Source organism: Saimiri boliviensis, chromosome 8 (genome assembly GCF_048565385.1).
Source record: "Saimiri boliviensis isolate mSaiBol1 chromosome 8, mSaiBol1.pri, whole genome shotgun sequence".
Lineage (NCBI taxonomy): Eukaryota > Metazoa > Chordata > Mammalia > Primates > Cebidae > Saimiri > Saimiri boliviensis.
In genome coordinates this window covers 88,529,491-88,552,302 of record NC_133456.1, presented here as the reverse complement: position 1 = coordinate 88,552,302, position 22,812 = coordinate 88,529,491, and the positions used below count along the sequence as shown (strand labels likewise).

The 22,812-nt window shown below is 37.6% G+C and overlaps 1 protein-coding gene across 4 annotated transcripts in view; it reads left to right on the top strand.

The window, feature by feature from the left end:
• GRM7 (glutamate metabotropic receptor 7) overlaps positions 1 to 22,812 on the top strand; it is an 872,629-nt gene that overhangs the window by 574,532 nt on the left and 275,285 nt on the right. For 3 of the 4 annotated variants that reach the window (XM_074404859.1, XM_010337852.2, XM_074404860.1), the window contains exon 7: positions 8,129 to 8,268. In XM_074404859.1, coding sequence (XP_074260960.1) covers positions 8,129 to 8,268 — 140 coding nt within the window. Of the gene's footprint in view, positions 1 to 8,128; positions 8,269 to 21,934; positions 22,104 to 22,812 lie in introns of those variants that run through there. The other variant, XM_074404861.1, reaches the window with a different exon arrangement.

The following is a 22,812-nucleotide window of genomic DNA, read 5'->3' as shown; positions in this document are numbered from 1 at the left end:
GGCCAACTCTGGTACCCTTGTGGATTATAACTCAGAATAAAATAAATATCAGTGAGTCCATACTGATAAAAATTTATAAACCAACAGTTGACCTAATTAAACAAATGCAAGAGAATGGGTAGGATGATAGAACCAAGATAAGATGGAAATACAAAGTCACTCTTTTGTAAAGACATAAGTAGAAATTATTTTCAGGGAAAAATCATGGGATGCTAAAAGTATTGGGTTACAGTATGATGAGAAACAAGATATGTGCATAGTCTCAATATACCTTCCACCAAGATACATATTAATAACCAAAAGAAAATAGTAGCTGTGTAGTGGAGGAAACTGGGAGATAGCATGTGAAACAGGTGATCAAGGTGGACATCATCACTAGTGAGACTTATGAACATTGTGTGTCTTTTGATATGATACACTGGCACAATTACAGCATCACTTCTGAGGTTTTACTGCCAAAAAATATACCTTCAGTCTAATTCTACGGAAATATCAAACAAATCCAAATTAAAAGATGTTTTATAAAATCACTGGCAAGTACTTTTCAGAAGAGTCCAGGTCATGAGAATAATAGATAAAGGAACTGTTTCCAACTCATAGAATCTAAGGAGGTGTTACTATCAAATGTAATGTGGAAATATTGATTAATCATCTGCTAGAAAAAAAACACTAGTGGGAAGGTGGAGGAATGTTAATAAAATTTGCAGATTAGTTTTAATAGCATTCTATCAGTGTTAATTTCCTGGTTTAGATCGTTATATTATGGTTTTTGTTTGTTTGCTTATTTTGTTTTTTGAAAGAGATTCTTTTTTAATTTATTATACTTTAAGTTCTGGGGTACATGTGCAGAATGTGCACATTTGTTACATAGGTATACATGTGCCATGTTGGTTTGCTGCATCCATCACCCCATCATCTACATTAGGTATTTCTCTTAATGCTATCCCTCCCTATTCTCCCCACCCACTGCTATCCCTCCCCTAGCCCCCGACAGGCCCCAGTGTGTGATGTTTCCTTCCTTTTGTCCATATGGTCTCAATGTTCAGCAGCCAATTATGAGTGAGAACATGCAGTGTTTGGTTTCTGTTCTTGTGTCAGTTTGCTGAGAAGATGGTTTCTAGTTTCATGTTCCTGCAGAGGACATCAACTTATCTTTTTTTTATGGCTGCATAGTATTCCATAATTTATATGTGCTACATTTTCTTTATCCAGTCTATCAGTGATGGGCATTTGGGTTGGTTCCAAGTCTTTGCTATTGTGAACAGTGTATATTTCTTTTTTAAAAGATTCTTTACTTTTCCCTTTTAATAACAACTCTTTTAAAACCCACAACAGTGTATCAATCTATCAGAAGTTATCTAGTATCTGAATAAAGAGAAACCACATTAAATATGGAAACCAATAGTTTCCTAGTTTAGATGGAGAGAAAGAAGGTCAATTACAAGTTATGTTCTTCCTGTATTTTTTTCTTCATGTTCCCGAATCTTCTAATATTTGTATAGCTGATTTTCCCAGAGTCAAACAAATATAAATTTTACTTTTTTCAAGCATCAAATTTTATATGCTGAGGTCAGTTTCTAGACCTTTTATTCTGTTTCATGGATATCTTTGACCATTCTTATACTAGTGACAAAAATAAAATAAAATTTATTTGATGAATTTTCTTGATGGTTTTCCCTGATTCTTCTTTTAGAGAATGATTATAGACCCATTTTGTCAAGATAGATTTGACTATTGACAAGCCAGAATAGCTGAGCTATATATAGGGCTTATGTTTATTAAGTAGTTATTGTGTGCTAGAAACTGCTAAAAAAACTGCTAAACATTTTATGCATTGGCTTATTTTATCTTTAAAACATCATGATGATTTAGAATACTATTTTTCATTTTTTTTTACAGATAAGGAAACTGATTCATAGGGAACTTAAGTATTGCAAAGTTAAAATCCATACAGCTAGAGAGTAAGTTATACTTGGGACGCAGGACAACTAAGTCCACAATCTGCTTCCTTAAATGTTATTCTTTGAGTTGTTGAGAGGAAAGGCTTATGGCATCATCATTCCTGCTGCCTCCTCTTAGATCTGAGGTTACATGAGAATTACAGGAAGGGCTAATTTTTTTCTCTCTTTTTTGGTCATCATTATAATCATACTCCATGGTCAACATAATCTTCTTTCTCTGAGGCTATCTCTTTCTTCCATATGGCGGCTAAGAGACTTCTGGCTCCCAGGACACTGCCATATTCATGGATGACAGGGCTCAAAAGTTTTGTAAAGCAAAGAAGCTGTGCTAAATTTAATTAGTGAGTTCCATGTCACTTTAAGTGAGTAGTTATTAAAGGGGGAAAAAAAAACTTGACCTGTTTTACTCATTCAATTTTCTGATTTTTGCTTAAACAATCAAATCCTAAAGAAAAGAAAATATTTGTCCAAGACTACCTAGCTACTAAAGGACAGAGATAGATCTAGAACTCAAGTATTTCTTTGCAATCTATTGTGCAAAATTTAACCTTTATTTTCCATGTTTTATGAGGATTTTGATTTTTCTTTGTCTCAATAAGCTTGAGATTATGTTTCACTATGACTTTAATACAAAATTTGCTGTATAGATAGGAGGTTTGTTTCGGACAGTGGAGTACAATTTAAAAACTCTGATCCTCACATTTACCAAAGTAGCAATTTAAGAAATGATAATAGAGTACCCTAAAGATATTGCCACAGTTTCACCAAGTACTTAGCCTCCTCTTACGCATTGAGGAAAGAAATTGGTAATTTAGTCTTTATCATGCCTAGACACTTTTTCCTGCTTCCCAACTCAATGCAAAGTCCCAAGCCTAAATTCATTTTAGTTATCTTTATGTTGGCCCATCCAAACAGATGGTAATACTTACAAATGTAAATATAATAAATTCGGTGTCTTGGACATAAAATCCGAAAGAATTGCTATGAATGAAGGATTTAATCTGAAGCATGCCTGTACTTCGATTTACTAGTTTCTAGAAAACAAATTGGAGCAGGTTATATTTTTGTAGAGATGGCAGATATCAGATTCTCTTTTTGCAATATGATGTTAACCTTCCTTATCAAGAGGTGAGATTTGTTTTTCCGCCCTTTGAGTGAGGCTGTGACTAATTTGGAAGTAGCACTGTGACTTCTAAGGCAAAATATTTCTGTCTGGTTTTATTGGAACATTTGAAATATGGGCATGGCTACCATGCTGGGAGGAAGCCTAGATGCCACACTGACAGGCCACATGTAGCCACATGTTCTGCTTATAACCCCAGCTGAGGTCCCACCTGTTGGCCAATAGCAACTGTCAGCCCCAGCTGACATAAGTGGACCAGAGAGCTGCTGTCCCCGCAGAGCCCTGACCAAGTTACAAGATAAATGTGGTTTTGAGTATTAATATTCAAGCTGGTTTCCTGGGCAGAAGGATGTAACAGAGACCTGAATAAATCCGACATTCCTGGAATCTGTGCATGGCATAATAAAATGAGAACAGAAAATGTGTCAGGTAAATACATTGATGCAGAAGACTGTTTCATTATCTGGGCTATCTGAATCCATATTCCTTCTCTGGGAGGAAAGAAATGTCATTCAGATACTCGCATCCAGTAGGGGAGATTTCAGTCTTCAGTACACTCTGTTATTTGTCCTTCACTGTCAGTTGTTACCCATCTTGTCAGGTGGCCCTGTTACTTTTGCCCTAGCATGCCAGCATTTTTGCTCCAATGCCTTATGGACATCTCTGTGGGGAATCACTTCCCATTTGGTGAATTCTTTATGTCCTCTGGACTTTGTAAAAATATAGAGTTCATTGAACACAATGCTTCTTGTTCTCCTTTAAGAAGTTCATGGATACTGTTAAAAAGGAGATATGGGGGAATTTAAAAAACTGGAAATAATAAGCCAGCTGCATTAGAGAATCCATCAAAAAGGTCAAAGCCACACAATGTGCTAGTACAAGTCATCAGTTAGATAAAGTATTCAGCCCTTCTGCCTTAATTTTTTTTTAACCTGAACTTTAATGAGAATGGAAAGGGCATGATAAGAAACATTTCTTCTAACAAAGATTGCAAAAAGGGAGAAAGATTAGGTGATGGAGCCCATTCTGATGAATAGGTTGCTGGTACACTTGAGTTCCTCTGGATCTCCAGGCCTCCAATATTATTATTCTCTCCTCTCAAAGACTATGAAAAGCTCAAATCATATTGTTTAATGAATAGTAGCTGTAGAATTACAGGAAAGCACAACATGAATCCTAGTATCTAATGTGAAAGAAAAAGGTGAGTATCTGAATAATAATGTCTTTGTGCAAACTGACAGGATTCTCATTTCTTTGCTAATAACATGTGAAATCCTGATTTCACTTTTTCTTTCTATATACACAAAAGGCTTGTTGAAAGCAGAAAGCCAATATTAAAAATCTTTTGTTGTTATTGATGTTTTTGTTGTTATTTTCTCCCTATACTGGAAAGACTTGTGTTGATTCTTAAATACAGTGGGCTTAAAAGATCCCTATTATGATGAAGTGGGTGTCTTTGTGGTTTGTGGGGATAGTATCTAGGTAAAAGACAGAGAAAAAAAATTGAAATGGTGCTTTGGCCACACACAGATCCAGCCATTGACTCAAATTGGCAAAACCAAAGCAGTGTAGCTCACAGGAGATCAGTGTTCACTCCCAGAGCTCCAGCTTGCTATTTGGAAAAATATATATATAGTGTTGGAGAAACTTGAATTATATACCAGTTAGGTATAGGCACTTAACCAGCAGATTGGGAGCAGAGAGGACAGAAGGAGCCAGGGTGTCAAAGACTTCACTGGTGTTCAGGGCATGTATTAACCCATTTTCACACTGCTGATAAAGGCATGCCCAATACTGGGTAATTTATTAAAAAAAAAAAAAGAGGTTTAATGGACTCACAGTTCCATGTGGCTAGGGAAGCCTCCCAATCATGGTGGAAGAGAAAAGGCACATCTTACATGGTGGCATGCAAGAGAGAACGAGAGCTAAGCAAAAGGGGAAACCCCCTTTAAAGCCATCAGATCTGTTGAGACTTATTCACTTTCACAAGCACATTATGGAGAAACCATCCCCATGATTCAATTATGTCCCACTGGGTCCCTCCCACAACATATGGGAATTATGGGAGCTACAATCAAGATGAAATTTGAGTGGGGACACAGCCAAACTATATCAGGACATTACTTAGGTATGTTTCCTGTGACAAAGTTGGATGTATTAACTTGATAAGTGTGTGAGTATAAGCATGGGAACCCAGTAAGCCCATTCTTGGGTATTCCAGGAGCAGAGTAAGGCTCTCAAGGGATTCAGATTATAGGGCTTTGTTTGTCTAGAACTCAAAAGTTGGAGATGGGTGAAGACTGCCTTCAAATATGTAGGTCAAGGGTGACAAGACAGAGACAGGACAAGATGGATACCAAGGCAATATTCGTGTGAATGAAAGTTATGACAGCATCTAAACCAGACAGGAAAAGGTATGCTTAAAATAGTAAAACAATTTCTAGGTCTTTGAGGAAGCACCACACTGTCTTCCACAATGGCTGAACTAGTTTACACTCCCACCAACAGTGTAAAAGTGTTCCTATTTCTCCACATCCTCTCCAGCGTCTGTTGTCTCCAGTTTTTTTAATGATTGTCATTCTAACTGTTGTGAGGTAGAATCTCAATGTAGTTTTGATTTGCATTTCTCTAATAATCAGTAATAATGAGAAATTTTTCATATTTGTTGGCATTCCATTTGACCCAGCAATCCCACTACTGGGTATATACCCACAGGATTATAAATCATTCTATTATAGAGACACATGCACACATATGTTCATAGCAGCACTGTTTGCAATAGCGAAGACCTGGAACCAACCCACATGACCATCAACGATAGACTGGACAAGGAAAATGTGGCACATATATAACATTGAATACTATGCAGCCATAAAAAATGATGAGTTTGTGTCCTTTGTAGGGACATGGATGAATCTAGAAACCATAATTCTCAACAAAGTGACACAGGAACAGAAAATCAAACACTGCATCGTCTCACTCATAGGTGGGTGTTGAACAATGAAAACACATGGACACAGGGAGGGGAGCATCACACACTGGGGTCTGTTGCAGGGGACCCAAGAGAGGGACAGCAGCGGGTGGGGAGGTTGAGGAGGGATAACATGGGGAGAAATGCCAGGTGTAGGTGATGGCGGGATGGAGGCAGCAAACCACATTGCCATTTGTGTACCTATGCAACAATCCTGCATGATCTACACATATACCCCAGAACCATATAATTTAAAAAAAGTTAAAAGCTAAAAAGTTTTTTTTTTTTTTAATAGAGGCTGGGCGCGGTGGCTCAAGCCTGTAATCCCAGCACTTTGGGAGGCCGAGGCGGGTGGATCACGAGGTCGAGAGATCGAGACCATCCTGGTCAACATGGTGAAACCCCGTCTCTACTAAAAATACAAAAAATTAACTGGGCATGGTGGTGTGTGCCTGTAATCCCAGCTACTCAGGAGGCTGAGGCAGGAGAATTGCCTGAACCCAGGAGGCGGAGGTTGCGGTGAGCCGAGGTTGCGCCATTGCGCTCCAGCCTGGGTAACAAGAGCGAAACTCCATCTCAAAAAAAAAAAAAAAAAAAAAAAAAAAAAGGTTAAAAACGACGACAACAACAACAACAAAGATACCAAACCTTGAGGAAGCAGACATGATATTGAGAATGTCCCAACAGAAACAATTAACACAAGAATGTTGCTAAAATATGTGTTTAATAGTAATGATTTTTCTAATTTTAATTTTAGAATTGCTTTCCTTGCTTATACCTCAAAACCAGGTATAACAGTGCTTTCAGCTACCCAGACAGATGTATTTTTCAAGGCACCAAAGTTGCCCTCTTCTGACTCGTATCTAATTTCAATTTCTGTCACTGAAAACTTCTTTTTTTTAATTTTCCAAATAGCAAGGTGGGGCTCACGTTGGGAGTGGACCTGGTCTTCTCAGAGCAACATTATTTTGGTCCCATTAGTTTGAGTCAGTGGCTGAATCTGTGTGTGGCCAAAGCACCTTTTCAATTTGTACATGATAGGAAATAGAGCATTGTTTTCAGGTAGGAATATTGGTCCATTATTAGGCTATAGAAAGATAGCAGTCATATATCATGTGGCCAGTGGTATTTTTTCCCAGTTCCAGAGGATCATGAAAGAAAATAGCCCTCAGTTACTGATGCTTTGTGATTCTTTTGTGACTGTTGCTGAAACTAACCAAAACTCATGTCTTGCATTAATTGTGTTTAGTTCTCCAGTTGTTTTATGTGGTTGATATCAAGGGTCCTTTACTCATCCAAGCATATACACTACATATTGAGTATGGGCAGATATATATATATATATATATATATATATATATACACACACACATATATATATACACACATACATACATACATATATATATATGCCAAAATAACTGGTTGTGTTTTAAGATAGACATTTTAAGACGATCCAAATGAGAGATTGAGAAAGAAACCAATATTTATTTGAACACCTGCCAAACCCACTGCTAAACATTTTACCCTGTTTATCATATAAAGTAAATTAGAAATAGCCAGAAAAGATATTTTAAATGCAATGAGCGGAAAAGTACATTTAAATATATTTTTTCTTATTTACTTCTTGTTTTCTAAATTTCATTTCTCTTAATATTAATTCGTTATTTTTGAAATTGTTCTTTACTGACCACAATTTAGTGTTAGATGGAAACTAAAATAATAGTTAAAATTATCAGCAGCAGCACCATAATAAAACTTAAGGCTGTCTTTTAAAAATAATGCACATAGTTTTTATTAGGAGGGGAAACGAGCATAAATTTTTTTAAAATACTGAGAAACAGTAAAACTATTCAAAAGGGGAAGTAGTGTTTCACTTTCTATACTGAAAATCCACAGGACATAGTGAAAATCTGCCTATGAATTCCAGAGGCCATTTGGGGGAGTCTATTAAAGGGGATATCTACTAACTACCTTGCTCCTCAGCAAGTCTCCAGCCTGTCACTCATAGTACAAGAGATATAAGGAATCTTGTTTAACTTTAGAATCTTTCATGTTTTCTGTCTTCCTTAGGTAGTGCTGGCACTCCAGTGATGTTTAACAAGAACGGGGATGCACCTGGGCGCTATGACATCTTTCAATACCAGACCACAAACACCAGCAACCCTGGTTACCGTCTGATCGGGCAGTGGACAGATGAACTTCAGCTCAATGTGAGTTCTGCTTGCTTCCTTTCTTCCCTTGTTGAGACCAATGAACAGACTTTTAATTTGGTCAGTTAAACAAGTGTTTCTTGTTTAATGTTTGTGTGTATATACAAGAGAGCATGCAATTTGTTGTGGGCATCAGCAGAAACTGATGTCCAATAATAATGATGGTGGTGATGATGATGGAAAATGTGTAAGGAATTTTGTGCATTATATTCATCACCTGTGTGAATTATCTCATTTAATCTGAGACTAGGATTACTTAGCAAATGGATTAGGTGAAATTGTTACCACCTAACAATTTCACAAGATCCTTCTCTTGATTATACTTTTTGTTTCTTCTGCCTCCCTACTGTTTCTTCCTTCCTTTTCCTTCTTTATTTGGTGGTAATGATTTTTTATTATTTTTTCAGACATTTTAGTGTATCATGTTGTGTGATATTTATAATTAAATAATCTAAGTAATTGCAGTGCTAGGCATTTCTGTAACCTCTCTCACTTTCTATAAAATGTGACCTTAAGTAAGCAGCCCACTTCCTTTCACAAGATTATGTCAAATCCATCATCCAGTGTCCCAGCTTCAAAACAATCAGAAATTTCTCTCTTAGCTTTTTGTTCTATTCAGGCCTTGAAATAATTGGGTAAGACTCAGCCATGCTGTGGGAGGGCAATTTGCTTTACTCACCTACTGATTCAAATGTTCATCTAATCCAGAAACTTCACAGACACACCCAGAATATTCGACCAACTATCAGGGCAGTCCATGGTCCAGTCAAGTAGAACATAAGATTAACCACCACAGTCTCCATCCTGGACAATTCCCTTAATGTCTTTTGTAAAGCAATAAATTATATAATTACCCTTTATTATAGGTATCCTATATCTTAGGAGAGACTTTCAGAATTATTGAGAACAAGGCTTCTTGGGTGTAGAAAGCAAATCCATTTCTTGGAAAGTGGAAGGTTATGTTGGGGTTTCTAAGAAGAAATAGTTGTTCACATAGGGAGGGGTGAAGTCACTACAGGCCAGTTACTTCATCTGCACATAGCCTGAGCATAGATCTGCTTGCACCTATCCAGTTCTCTCCATCGTGAGGTGCACCGTACATGTGAACTGGCACTAAAATTGTGTTGAAAGAATTATGCACTGGCGTTCAGGAATGGTTGGAATCAACAGGTACCATCCATTCCTTATATAAATGCAAACGGCCAAAATCAAAAAAGAAGTTAAGATTATTCCAAATCCAAGGCATGCTAAACTTGCAAGTAGAAAGAGAAAATAAAAACAAAACAGAAACCTAAAAGGTAAACTCAAGGGTGTAATCAAAAGCAGAATCAAAGCAGTATATCCTGGGTGACACTGAAAGTGTGTTTTTATTGGGTGCTGCCGTGTGCTGTAAGTCAGCCAAAACTAAAGGTAGAGAGTCAAGGACTATGGTACATAGATGAAGTGCTCAGGGCTTATTGTAAGACCAATTGGATTAAATAGGTTCATTAATCTTTTCCAGCATAAACCCTACACTATTGTTAAATTTCTGGCACATATAATTTGTCCAGTATCTATAAAAGTTCCCAAGTAGCATTCACCAACTTCAGATTGGATCTTACATGGGAGTTCTTAAGCACACTATTTTTGAGAACCAACATGAACACTGATTTATTTTATTATTTTGAGATGGAGTCTTGCTTTGTCTTCAGGCTGGAGTGCAGTGGTGCAATCTCAGCCCACTGTAACCTCTGCTTCCATGGGTTCAAGCGATTCTCCTGCCTCAGCCTCCTGGGTAGCAGGGATTACAGGTGCACACCACCACGTCCAGCTAATTTTTGTATTTTTAGTAGATACAGGTTTCACCATGTTGGGCAGGAGAGTCTCAATCTCTTGACTTGTGATCCCCCTGACTCAGCTTCCTAAAGTGCTGGGATTGATTTTGTTTTTATTAGTTTGGTTTGTATTTTATCCTTTATAAGGATTGCATTTGATTAGCCATTCAACAAGGTTTTGTTGTTTTGTTTTTATATACCTATCATGTTATAATAATTGTGAGAGTCAATGCGTAGGTACATAATGGAGATGACACAAATGTGGTCCCTATTCTTGCACAATTCAGCATCTAGGATAGAGTTACATGGTACTCAGTAAACAGATATGTACATGCAAATTCTGAAGTGTGATAATCACAAAGGTGGTAGAGAGAATAATAGAGGTAGGAAAGGAAGGACCTTCTACAAGAGAAGCCAGCAATGTGAAAAGTAGAATGACCAGCTGGTCAGATGGCTGATGTGGCAATGGATTAATCAGCAAAGGAGATAAGAGAAAGGGTAAGAGGAGATGTTAGAGCAATAGTTCAGATCATATTCATGCAGCCCCTTATATGTCATGATACATTTTTAAAAATTTGTTCTGAGTGCATTTAAAGACCACTAAAAAGTACTAAGCATGGAAGAAAGGGAGTGGCTGCATCAAATTTGGGAATAAAATTACTGCATTTGCTGGGAAGGTAATGGAGGGGGCAAAAGTAGCAGCAGAAAGACCAATTATGAGTCTGTTGCAGGTGTCTAGCTAGAATAGGGTGGCTAAGTGAGGTGGTTCTCAAACTGCAGTGTACATCAGAGCCCTCTGGAGTGCTTGTAACAGCACATATTACTGGGTCCTACTTTCAAAGAAGATGATTTAGAAGAAATAGAAGTGTAGGAAGCCGCAATATTTGCTTTTTTCAGAAGTCCTTGGGCAATATTGATGGCACTTTGAGAACCTCTGGCTTAGAGACATGTGTGATAGTGAAGACGAAGCCAAATGAATGGGATGTGCATGTGGCATGAGGCACTGTGTGGGTGATAGCAACACATGAAATGAGGGAGGCTGCTGGGAGTGGAATGGAGAAAATCAAGACTTTCAGTTGGGATTCTTACATATGTGAGGCTTGTTACATGTACTATAGCCAAAATGAAGTGGGTATAGGTCTGAAGCTCCGACAATAGTTTTGAGTCATAATTATAAAACAATGTAAACTGTTAACCTATAAATGGACTTTAAATCCATTAGAAAGAGAGATAAGAGAAGAGTAGAGAACCCAAGGCCTTGAAAACCTCATAGAAAATGACATAATTCCAGCCTGGCATGATGGCTCACACCTGTAATCCCAACACTCTGGAAGGCCAAGGCAGGCAGATCACAGGATCAAGAGTTTGAGACCAGCCTGGCCAACGTAGTGAAACTGCATCTCTACTAAAAATACAAAAAATTAACTGAGTGTGGTGGCAGGTGCCTGCAATCCTAGCTACTTGGGTGACTGTGGCAGGAGAATCACTTGAACCCAGAAGGCGGAGGTTGCAGTGAGCCGAGATCACACCACTGTACTCCAGCCCCTCTAAGTGTCTCTCTCTCTCTCTCTCTCTCTCTCTCTCTCTCTCTCTCTCTCTCTCTCTCGCAAAAAACAAAAACAAAAACAAGCACCCTGTTTAAAATATTCTGGCCGGGCGCGGTGGCTCAAGCCTGTAATCCCAGCACTTTGGGAGGCCGAGGTGGGTGGATCACGAGGTCGAGAGATCGAAACCATCCTGGTCAATGTGGTGAAACCCCGTCTCTACTAAACATACAAAAAATTAGCTGGGCATGGTGGCGCGTGCCTGTAGTCCCAGCTACTCAGGAGGCCGAGGCAGGAGAATTGCTTGAACCCAGGAGGCGGAGGTTGCGGTGAGCCGAGATCGCGCCATTGCACTCCAGCCTGGGTAACAAGAGCGAAACTCCATCTCAAAAAAAAAAAAAAAAAAAAAAAAAAAAAAAAAAAAAAATTCTGTTTAATTATCCCAGAGAGTTGGGCTAACATATACCTTTGATTTTTTCAATTTTTGTTTGTGTTTATGCTAGTTAAGTCAGGGACTTATTTTTGGCTTGAAACTAAGTGGGAGCATTCTTCATTCTACTTTGTCATGCTGAGATTGATGTGTTAGGAAAAACAAGCACCCTCAGGTAGATGTAGTCGTTTGTACTTGGTATTGCATAGGAGTGAATGACAGCCATGAAAGGGTCATTTTTAGAGGGATAAGAGGATAGGTTTAATTCAACGTGTGGCTGCTGAGATAACTGAACTTGGTAGGATGTCACCCTGTTGGAACCTTTTATTGTGAAATTCCATTTGAATTGTACACACGGGGTTAAAAAAGAAAATAAAAGTTGAGTAGAGTACTTAGAGGGTACCCTAACCCTCTCAGCTGGGAACCTAGAGCCACAGCCCAGTTGTCCTATCCAGTGGTTCCCTGCTCTCCAACATCATCCGGCCCTTGATGTTCCTTTTGCTGTGTTATTTGTTAAAGGTACTGTAAATGGTCTTTATAGTTTGTAAATCTGTGCAAATAGTTCTGTAGATTTGCTTTCTCGTAGTCAACGGAACAACAAAAAAATGTATTTCAAGTAAAGAGTGTATGTCTCCTCACAAAGATTCATGGGTACTTTTTCAGTTCTCAGTTACATCTTCTTCAGCAAACGAAATTTTCAGGAGTAGCTTTCTCTGTGGTCAGTAATTGCAAATGAATTTCTGAGCCAAGAAATCAGTTATACATTCTTAGAATTCCAGCTCTGTAGATCAGACTGCTCCACTGTTCCGCATGCAATTTCTGGAATTCAGGTGCCTAGCAGTGTGCTGTCTTATGTAGAATGTCTCATGTACCCTCACTACCTGTCTCCTTTGTGGCCCAAGAGATGACTGAATGGTTGGCTACTAGGATATTTCTGCTGAACAAGAATTCTGTGGAAGGAAATCATAACCAACAAAACCATTCACTCTTCTAATTGTAACGTCTACAGAAATAACCCTAATTTAATTGCTTAGGTTTCTAATTCAGCTATCTAGAGATTTTATAAAATACTCTTCCTGGGAGAAAGAAGCAGCAACAGTGCAACAAACATGATTGCAGAAGAGATAATAGCTTGTGGAGATATTAGAATAAATAGGAGCAGATCCTGCACTCCAAATTCACAGTCTAGGATAAGGGCTCTGTAGTAGATATACTGCATTTTAGGGCTACATGCAGGCACTGATTTAGATACATCCACCATGGAGTTATATTTGAACTGGATCTTTTGAAGCTTAAATGGTAGTTCCTGAGATGAAGTAAAAAAAAAAATGCTTTAGAATAAATAATGCAATAATATTTAAAAATTAGGGTTGGGGGATATTTCTGAAAAAGGCAAGAAATGGAATGTGAATGCCTAAAAAAAATCTAAATTTATGCTGTAAGTAAACCGTATTATGTGTGATAGAAACCATAACAGTTACTTTGTCATCTTTTATTTAGCTGAAGTTCAGAAGTTCAGGAAGCTCTGGTGTGTTAAAAATGTTCGCTTTCCAAATAACTAGAATTCTCTAAAATACCAAAATGTTAATTAAAGCATTTTTAGAAAGGAACTAGTCTTAATTGCAGCTGCCTGCAGTGAACTGTGTATTCTCTTAAAGAGAAGACTAAATGAATATTACTTCGTCTTTTCTGGATAAATGAAGTCCTGCAAATCTCGGTTTTCTGCCATTGTTTAGGATAGACCAACTTTGTGATCTTCCAAGGTATAATGGGGCTTGTTAAATTTTTAGTGATTTTTTTTCTCTGTTAAGCTTACAGTTCACACCTAGAGACTGAAAGCTCCTTGAAGGTAGGATCCATGTTTTAATCATTGCTTGGATGCCTGAAAACACAGTACCTAGCACACAGTAGGCATTTGTTATTTTTTTAATATATAAACTCATGTATAATGAACATGGCCATTTTTTAAATGATGGAAATTATTTGCAGCTATTAGTCACTCTTCCTCCTTCTGAGAAGAGCATCCAGGTTTCTCTTTTTAGCCATGTGATTTGCCTTGGGTGTTTCCCAAGTCCAGGGAAGTCAACTAATTCAGTCTAAGCCAATCACTAGCCATAGTGATGGGGATGGGCCCCCATGCTACATCTGTCTAATCAAGAAGAACAACTGGTTATCTGCTGGCTAATCTGAGACACCAACATGCTCTTCCCGGAGGCAGGAGCTTCCTAGGGAGCCATTTTGAGGCCACCGTGTAGCAGCTTCAGGGAAGAGAAGTCAAAACTTGAAAAGAGAAACTAGATTTAGGTCATATTGTTTGTTCCCTAGGAAATCCTTACCAGAAGCCATTTGTAATGCTCTCTGGATTGTTTAGTTATCAATAAATTAAGACAATTTATGTAAGATACCCTTTATTTAAAATTTTATTCACTATAGTAACCAAAAATTAAAAAATAAGAATTGGTATTTGTTTTAGTATGCCCAGGATGGAAAAGAAAAAATATCAGCTACCCCCTTTTAAGCAGAATTTTTTTAATTTTATTAAACTGAGGTAATTAAAATTAATTTAAAAAGTTGTAATGTTTCTTCCATATTGAATCTTTCATATTAGAATTTAGGCTGTCCCAGACACTGAAGATAAAAGAGAAATAGTGATTGCAAGAATCACTATTTAATACAATTACATATTTTCAAATCAATATGAACTTATACCTGTCTATAAAACTGCTAATCACTCTATTGTTTATAATTGCAATAGTAAAAATGTTTTTAAAATCTTATTGTACTCATAATTTACAATGTATTACATGAGGTATGTAATAGCAATAACCAAGGCAGTGTTGACAAAGAGAAACATATGTAAGGTGTCAAAATCTTGTACTTCTTCAGCTTCAATCTGGTGGCTTCTTTTATGGAACCACCTTTTTGCCCATCATAATTAACAGCTCTTTTCTTGTAATTTGTAGTTTTATTGCTACTAATTAGGACAGCAGGCTTTAAAGCTGAACTGACTAAATGTATCTGAGTCCCAGAGTCTTCATTACTAGCTATAAAGCAGGGTTATGGTAGTACCTATTTCACTGAGTTATTGTTAGCATTACGTTTAATAAATAATATGTGTAACATGCTAAAAACAGGGCCTGACACATAGTAAATGTTCAACAAATATTAGCCACAACAGCAACAAAAATAACAATAATTTCACTTCCTTAGTTTATCACATGATGATATGGTTTCCTGTGTCCTCACCCAAATATCATCTCGAATTGTAATCCCCACATATTGAGGGAGGGACCTGAAATACCCACATGTCGAGGAAGGGAGGTGATTGTATCACTGAGGTGGTTTCCCACATACTGTTCTCATAGTAGTGAGTGAGTTCTCATGAGATCTGATGTTAAGTGTCTGGCATTTTATAAGTATCTGGCATTTCCCCTGCTTTCACTTCTCTCTCCTGCCACCATTATGAAGAAGATCTTTGCTTTCCCTTCATGACTGTAAATTTTCTGACGCCTCCCCATCCATGTGGAACTGTGAGCCAATAAAACCTCCTTCCTTCATAAATTAACCAATCTCAGGTATTTCTTTATAGCAGTGTGAAAACAGACTAATATACACAATCCATAATTGCTCAAAACATCAATTACCAGCAGTTAGCTGGTTTATTTTTCTGTATGCCCCAGCACCGAGCATAATGCTGAGCATATAGAAATGCCTTGTTAAATATTAAATGGATAAAGAGGTAAACAGACAAACAATTGAATTATACAAATTACTTAAGGCCTGGGACTTTGTCATTAACTTAGCATTCCAGTGCCTATTGGATGAATGGATCAGAGGATTCAACCAGACATCTACCTGAGTCAGCAATTCTGCATGACTCAGGGATGCATTTAGAACTTGATTTTCCAAATAGGTTCCTTAAGGGTTCCCTAAGTGGTCTGTAAGCTTGTTCCAAGTGCAAAGACAGACTAGTCTGGTGTTTGAATGTTAAGGTAGATCAGAAGAAAAGGAGGGAAAGAGATAGAATAATTAGGTTTTATTGATATCTTATTTTTAGAAACCTATCAGTGGCTATTTGAGAACAGGAGGTGAAATTGCTGCTCTTGAGGAATCAAATTCTGGACTCATTGGCCATTTATTGCTAAAGTTAAAGTTAACTAATCATCAGACCACTGAAGCTAGTTGTATCTTCCACCTGCTTCTCTATAATTTAATGCTACATTACAGGAAGCATCAAACCAGGAAAGAATTTAGGATTTGGTCTCTAATCACACCCTGCCTGTTACTGATCATATCTGTGAACCGGGACAAGGAAGGTCTCTCTGGAAAGAAAGCATTTAACCTGACACCAGAGTAAAAAGAGTTATTTTTATTTGTCAGCATCTCTGTGATATTTCACTTCCTTTCATAAAATCTGTGATATTTTATGAAAGATATTTATAAATCAAAAAATAGCACTGCTATGTTAATTTATAAATCAAAATTAAGTACTGCTTCCCATTTGTCAATTAACTCAAGATGAGAGACCCTAAACTGATTACAGACAGCAGGTGTGGTTGAAAAATTAATGACTTGCCAATATTTTAAACATCAGGAAATGACAGATAAATATGTTTTTGACTTCTCTTTAAAAAATCAGATCTGGCAGTGATGTGCCCTTACTTCCCAGGCAGCACAAGCTGGCTAAATGAAAGGAACAGTTTTCTGCTTGATACAAGGTGTGTGCTCTCTGTGTTACCACAGACCTCCCACCTCCTACCACTGCACTCTCTTACATAATCTGCCTACCTCCCTCTAGCATTTTATTTCATTCACCTAATCTAGACTTTGGGTAGATTCTAAGTTATTTCCACTAATTCAGAAACTAGTTTGAACGTATGCTTAATTTTTATTGATAGTCTCTGGAAATTAGTTTCTAAAAATCAGTAATATATTAATACTATTAATATCCAAAAAACACTCCATGATATGCAATAATACTTTCTTAAAAGGGTTAGTGGTCTGAAAGAGAAGACTGCCTTAGTTAAAAAATAAAAAAAAAAAAAAAAGCTTTTGTTTTTGTTTGGAAACATGTATTTGTATGTATTCAGAAACATTGGAAATGAAAGAAACAGATTTTCCTTCTTTCGTCAGTATCTCTCCTAGGAATCAATGGCATATAACTGTGTTATTTCTATGAATGTCTGGAAGATTAATAATTATAATTATCAATATGGTTCCACAAACATAATATGGTTCCACCAACATGTACATTAGAGAGCCCAAATGCCCATAAATACTTGTTTGCATTCTAGACATTCAAGCAAATCACTTCATGTTTATTAATAAACTCCAGATTATTTGTAAACTGTTGAATGCCATTTCTATCTGTATTTTTGGCTCAGACAAAATATATATGAAAAATACAACAAGATGAATGAGTTTGGAGAGCTGGACTCTTATACACGGACTCATTCGTTATCACCAACTCAAAATTATGAAAGGAAAGAAAGTCAGTTAATGTATGATCTGCCTTTTTTATTTGGGAAGCCAAAAACTTCTAGAATGATCTGGTTATGTTCAAATGAAAATATAGGAAGTAGATTTAAAGTGCTTCCCTTCAACTGGGAAAAAAAACGTTCGTAAGTTTTTTCATAAAGTGGGGCATTGTCAAAAGGCTCCCGTTTGAGCCCTGACTTTGCTGCTTGTTGCTTGAGGAAATCATTTGACATTCCTGAACCAGAGTTCCATTTTGTATTTTTTTAAAAGTAATATAAAATAAAGACAAGTCAAGCTAAATATGTACCTCATAAGAACACTTTGAAAATGAATAGTGATACCTTCCCTGATACAATAATGCATATGAGATTTGTGGCTATGTTTCCTGTATTAGTTTTCTATTGCTGCTATTAAAAAAATTATTGCCAATTTAGTGATTTAAAACAGTACAAGCCTATTATAGTTCTGTAGGCTATAAGTCCAACATAGGTCTCACAGGACTAATATCAAGGTGGTACTTGGGCTATGTTTCTTTCTTTGTTTCTCTTTCTTAGGGAGAATCTATTTCTACTCATTTGGGTTGTTGGAAGCATTTAGTCCTCTTTGGTTATGGAACTGAGGTCCCTGTTTGTTTGCTGGCAGCAGCGGATGGACCCTAGCTTCTGGAGGCTACCCTGACACCTTGACCTGTGACCCCTTTCCTCTATCCTCAAAGCTGGCAATGGCAGGTCAAGTTTCTCTGAGCATCCAGTCTCTTCCGCCTCTTTTTCTGTCAATACATTTCTTTCCTTGATTCTTCTGTCTTCCTCTTCCACTTTGTATGGGCCATATGATTGTACTGGGTCACCCAGATAATTCAAGATAATCTCTCTACTTTAAGGTATGTGACCATATTCCAACTGCAAAGTCCCTTTTGCCATGTAATGGAACATATTTACAGGTTCCAAAAATTAGAACATAGACGTCTTTGTGAGGAGTTGAGAAGAATAGATTATTTTGCCTGCCATAGTTCTTTATTGTATTAAATAACTTTGTTTTTCTGGGAGATCTATAACATCCATATTAAATTCCCATTCTTAAGTGGGGAGTGCTATATTCTGAATGTTTGTCCCCTCCAAACCTTGTGTTACAATTTAATTCCTGGAGTGGTGGTGTTGGGTGGGGGAACCTAAAGGAGGCGTTTGAGACATGGGTGCAAACCTCTCATGAATAAATTCATGCCCTTCTCACAGCTGAGTGAGTTTTTACTCTGTTAGTTCCTAAAAGAGCTGGATGTTAAAAAGCCTAGCACCTTATTCCCCTCTCCCTCTCTCTTGCTTCCTTTCTCACTATGATCTCTGCACACACTGGCTTCTCTTCACCTTCTGCCATGAGTGGAAGCAGCCTGAGGCTCTTGCCAGAGGCCCAGTGTTGATTTTTTCATCTATCAGAATCATGAGTCCAATCTTTTTTCTTTATAAATTAGTCTCAGATGTTCCTGTATAGAAACATAAAACAAACAAAGAGAGTTAACATAATTGTGTAAATAGGAATGTTATGAAGCTTATATACTTAAATATTTTTGAAATATAATTGAACTAGTCCGTTTGAGAAATTTCTCACTCACATTTCCCGGGAAGCTTAGAAAGAACCCTAACTTTCATGATAAACATACAGAATCCCCCTTGAGTAGCAGGGGAAGATTGAAGATTAATAGGAAGAGTAAGTGATGCCAGTATCATAGAAGAATTAGATGAGCTTGAAGAGAGAGGACTGTTGACTGTAGCTATTTTTTCAGGCTCCCTGCAGATGGCATGGCCCTGTCTACTGAAACTGAGTGGAACTCCCAACAAGGTAGTGAGAGATGAGGCCACATAGTCACCACTTCTGGAAATCTGGTCAAAATGAGAAAGACAATAACAATACTCTCTCATCTTTCTGATCTCACCTTATGTCGACTCATTTACAGCTTCCATTTAAACCAGAATAACTTGGTCATGCTAATGTTTTCCAATCCCGTTGCCCCTAGTCAAGATATTTTATTCCTATTTTAGTCTCCAGATTCGTCAATATTTTGTTTTTGTTGCACTAGATCTCTTTCAAGAACAAAGCATAAATGCAGAGCATTTCCTCAAAATGTATCTCAAATGGGTAAACATAAAGTTGAGCATATGATTTAGCAGTTCCACTTCTAGGTATATACCTAACTCTCACATTATCTGGCTGTGAAAGGCAATGTAGCAGTAGCACACAGTAGTTAATAGCTTGGGATTTGGAGTTTTGATTGCTGAGTCCCTGAGAAAGCTACCAAAATATCTTATTGAGAAAACAAAGTCACATTTACTGCTTCCTACAATACGAGAGAACACTAGGCCCAGGCTAGTAGCCCACACCTGTACTCCTAGCACTTTGGGAGGCTAAGGCAGCAGGGTCACTTGAGGCCATGAGTTTGAGACCAGCCTGGATAACAAAGCAAGACCCCATCTATACAAAATTTTTTTTAAATAAAAATACAGATGGTTGTGATGGCACATGCTTATAGTCCTAGCTACTCAGGAGGCTGAGGCAGGAGGATCCTTTGAGCCCAGAAGTTCAAGAAAGCAATGAGCCATGACTGTACTGCTGCACTCCAACCTACATAACAGAGCTAGATGCTGTTACTAAAAAAAGAGAGAGAGTAAGAGACAGCCACCTTACAGAGTTTTTGTAATATCTCAGAAAAAGGAAGTCAAGGGCAGATATTCGTTAAGATTTGGGGGTTTAAAGTAAGACACTTTCTTCAATGAGGGATACCTGATCATAACTGTGAAGGCATGTGATGTTACAGTTTTGCATTGGTGAACACAGCAAAAGGGATTTTGAAACAAGTCATTTTGAGTAAACTGTTCCTTGATTGGGGGTTGGCCCAGTTGAGTGATCAGTTTTTCTCAAAAGGAACTGTTTTCCCTCTGCTGACTTATTTTCCTGACTGATTATTCAAATAAATGGATTTTCAGGAAGTTCCAACAACAAACCATAAAATTATTTGTAACTTTATCTTCCTGGGTAAGAATTTCTTATAATAGTAAAATCCTATTAGTGTAGACAGTTTTTGTTTCCTTGATCCTATTTAGCTGAGTGATTGCAGGAAATTTGTTCTGAGGATATAGACCAAGTGAGAATCTTTTAATCTAAGGTATCAGCTTTGTGCAGGGTCAGTTTCAATAGAGTTCTGTGATACCTAGTGAAGGATTTTTTGGTGTCATCATTTATGGCCAGAATAAAAAGTCAAATTTATCTGCCTTTTCTACTATAACTTTCAGAACCAAAATAGCACAGCCACTGAGCTGTATGTCATCCCAATGTACTGTTGTTGCTTAAGCAAGACAATTCCATAACTGGCATTGTCATAGCATTCCTCCATTGAAATTACAGTGTTCATGTCCTCAGTGGGGGCTTCAGTCTGAAAGAGATCGTTTTTCTGATTACCATAGCCAGAGTCCCCTGCCCTATGCCCTGGCCTCTGAGGTAGGCCTTACTATTCTTAGGGATGCTTTGATCAGTCCCCCTTTCTTTCTGCCATTTTATGTAGCATCATGTGTACAAATAGCTTCTCAAAAAAAAAAAAAAAAAAAAAAAAATCTACAGTTGAGAGTAGTAACCCCCCACCAAAAGAAAAGCTGAAATGAGCAAAGTACCCCTTGATCCCTCAGTTGTACACATACGTAAATGAGTCTCCCACTCCTGGAAACAAGTTCTAGCTGATCTTTGCACAGCTCTTACAGTGAACTAGTTTCCCTTTTGTAAGCATAAAGTGGTGTCTTCCTTAAACTCTTACATTTGACTGATTGTGAAGCTCAAAAAGTCATATGTGTCCTCCTTGGAAAATGGGTTCACATATACTTTTGTGTGCCATGATGTCATGATTACAGTACTCTGGGTACATGAATAGGGACCAATAGGGAATCTGGGAAGAATTTACAGGGTAAGTGAAATAAGAGCTGCTCCTTCAAAGATGTATAGGGAATTACATGCCTGGGGGAAGGCAGGTAGAGGTAGAACTAATAACAAGTCATATATAAAGGAATGATTTTGTAAATTGTTAAATACACAGTATTGATTTGTTGTGTGTTGAAGATAGCCTCACATTTAAACACAGCTCTCTGGCCAATAGGTTTGCATTCCTTACAAACTTCTCAACAAACACACAACTATTAAGTTTAGGGACTCTTTTCAATTGCTCTGCTTGAAAGTCTTCCTGAGGCTGACAGTGAGAAAGAAGTAACAAGCTCAGAACAAGGAAGACAGAAAGGATGTGGTGGGAAAATACAACGAAGTCTGCATTTCTCATCAATAACAAATGTGTTCTTGAATTATTGTATGGTGATGCTGTAAGGGAGCCTTCACAATGACTGAATAGGATACCAGCCCCTTTATCTTAGCAGGGAATCTGATGCCTGCGATTTGAAATCACACTCTGAAAGCGAGCTTTAACACATTGATGGATACGCATTGGAAAGGTAAGTGGCTTTTGGAAATTGCCCTGAAATCATTTATGCTTCAATAAGAAGCTAACATTGACGTTGGTAAATAGTCAGTTACATGATTCCTGTGCATATTTCCTGAAAGTTTTTTTTTTTTTTTTTTTTTTTTTTTTTTTTTTTTTTCCGTTAACTGTGTAGATCACCTTGGATGTAAGTGCCAGTTTACAGGATTCAATCAAGAATGGCAGATTACAATGGCAGGAGTCTGGGGAGAAGGGGTGGAACTCATAGCTCTTTACTTTCTCATCACTGTTATTGTTACACAAATGAGTGTCATTACCACTCAAGGTGATTGTCTGTAATGAAAGGAGGCTTGAGCAGAAGACTAACTGATTTGCTTTATACTCATTACCTGACATTACTGCACACTATTGAAGATTTTCTGGGTGCCTTGCAGATTTCACTTTCAAGATCTTATTAGGCATATCCAGTATTGTGAGCATTTCTATCACGGTGTATTCAAGATTTAGGTACTTCCGTTGAAATGCCTTCTTTCACTGGTCTCTGCTCTATATTTAAATTTGTTTTTTAAAAAACATCTGTAGCTACTATGGAGGTGATAGGATTATTTTTAAACAGAAAATGCTATTGATTCTTTGAAAATTTCTTGAGTTAAATCTGCTTTCTTTGGCTAAATTCTACTTTCTGAAAACTGGAGAGGAGTTAGTAGATCAGTATTCACAGGTGTGGGCTGACACTTATTTCAGAAGGCGTGATATGGAGGATGTTATAAAGCATGGGCTGCGGAGGCAGGCTGTTGGGCTTTAAATCCCATG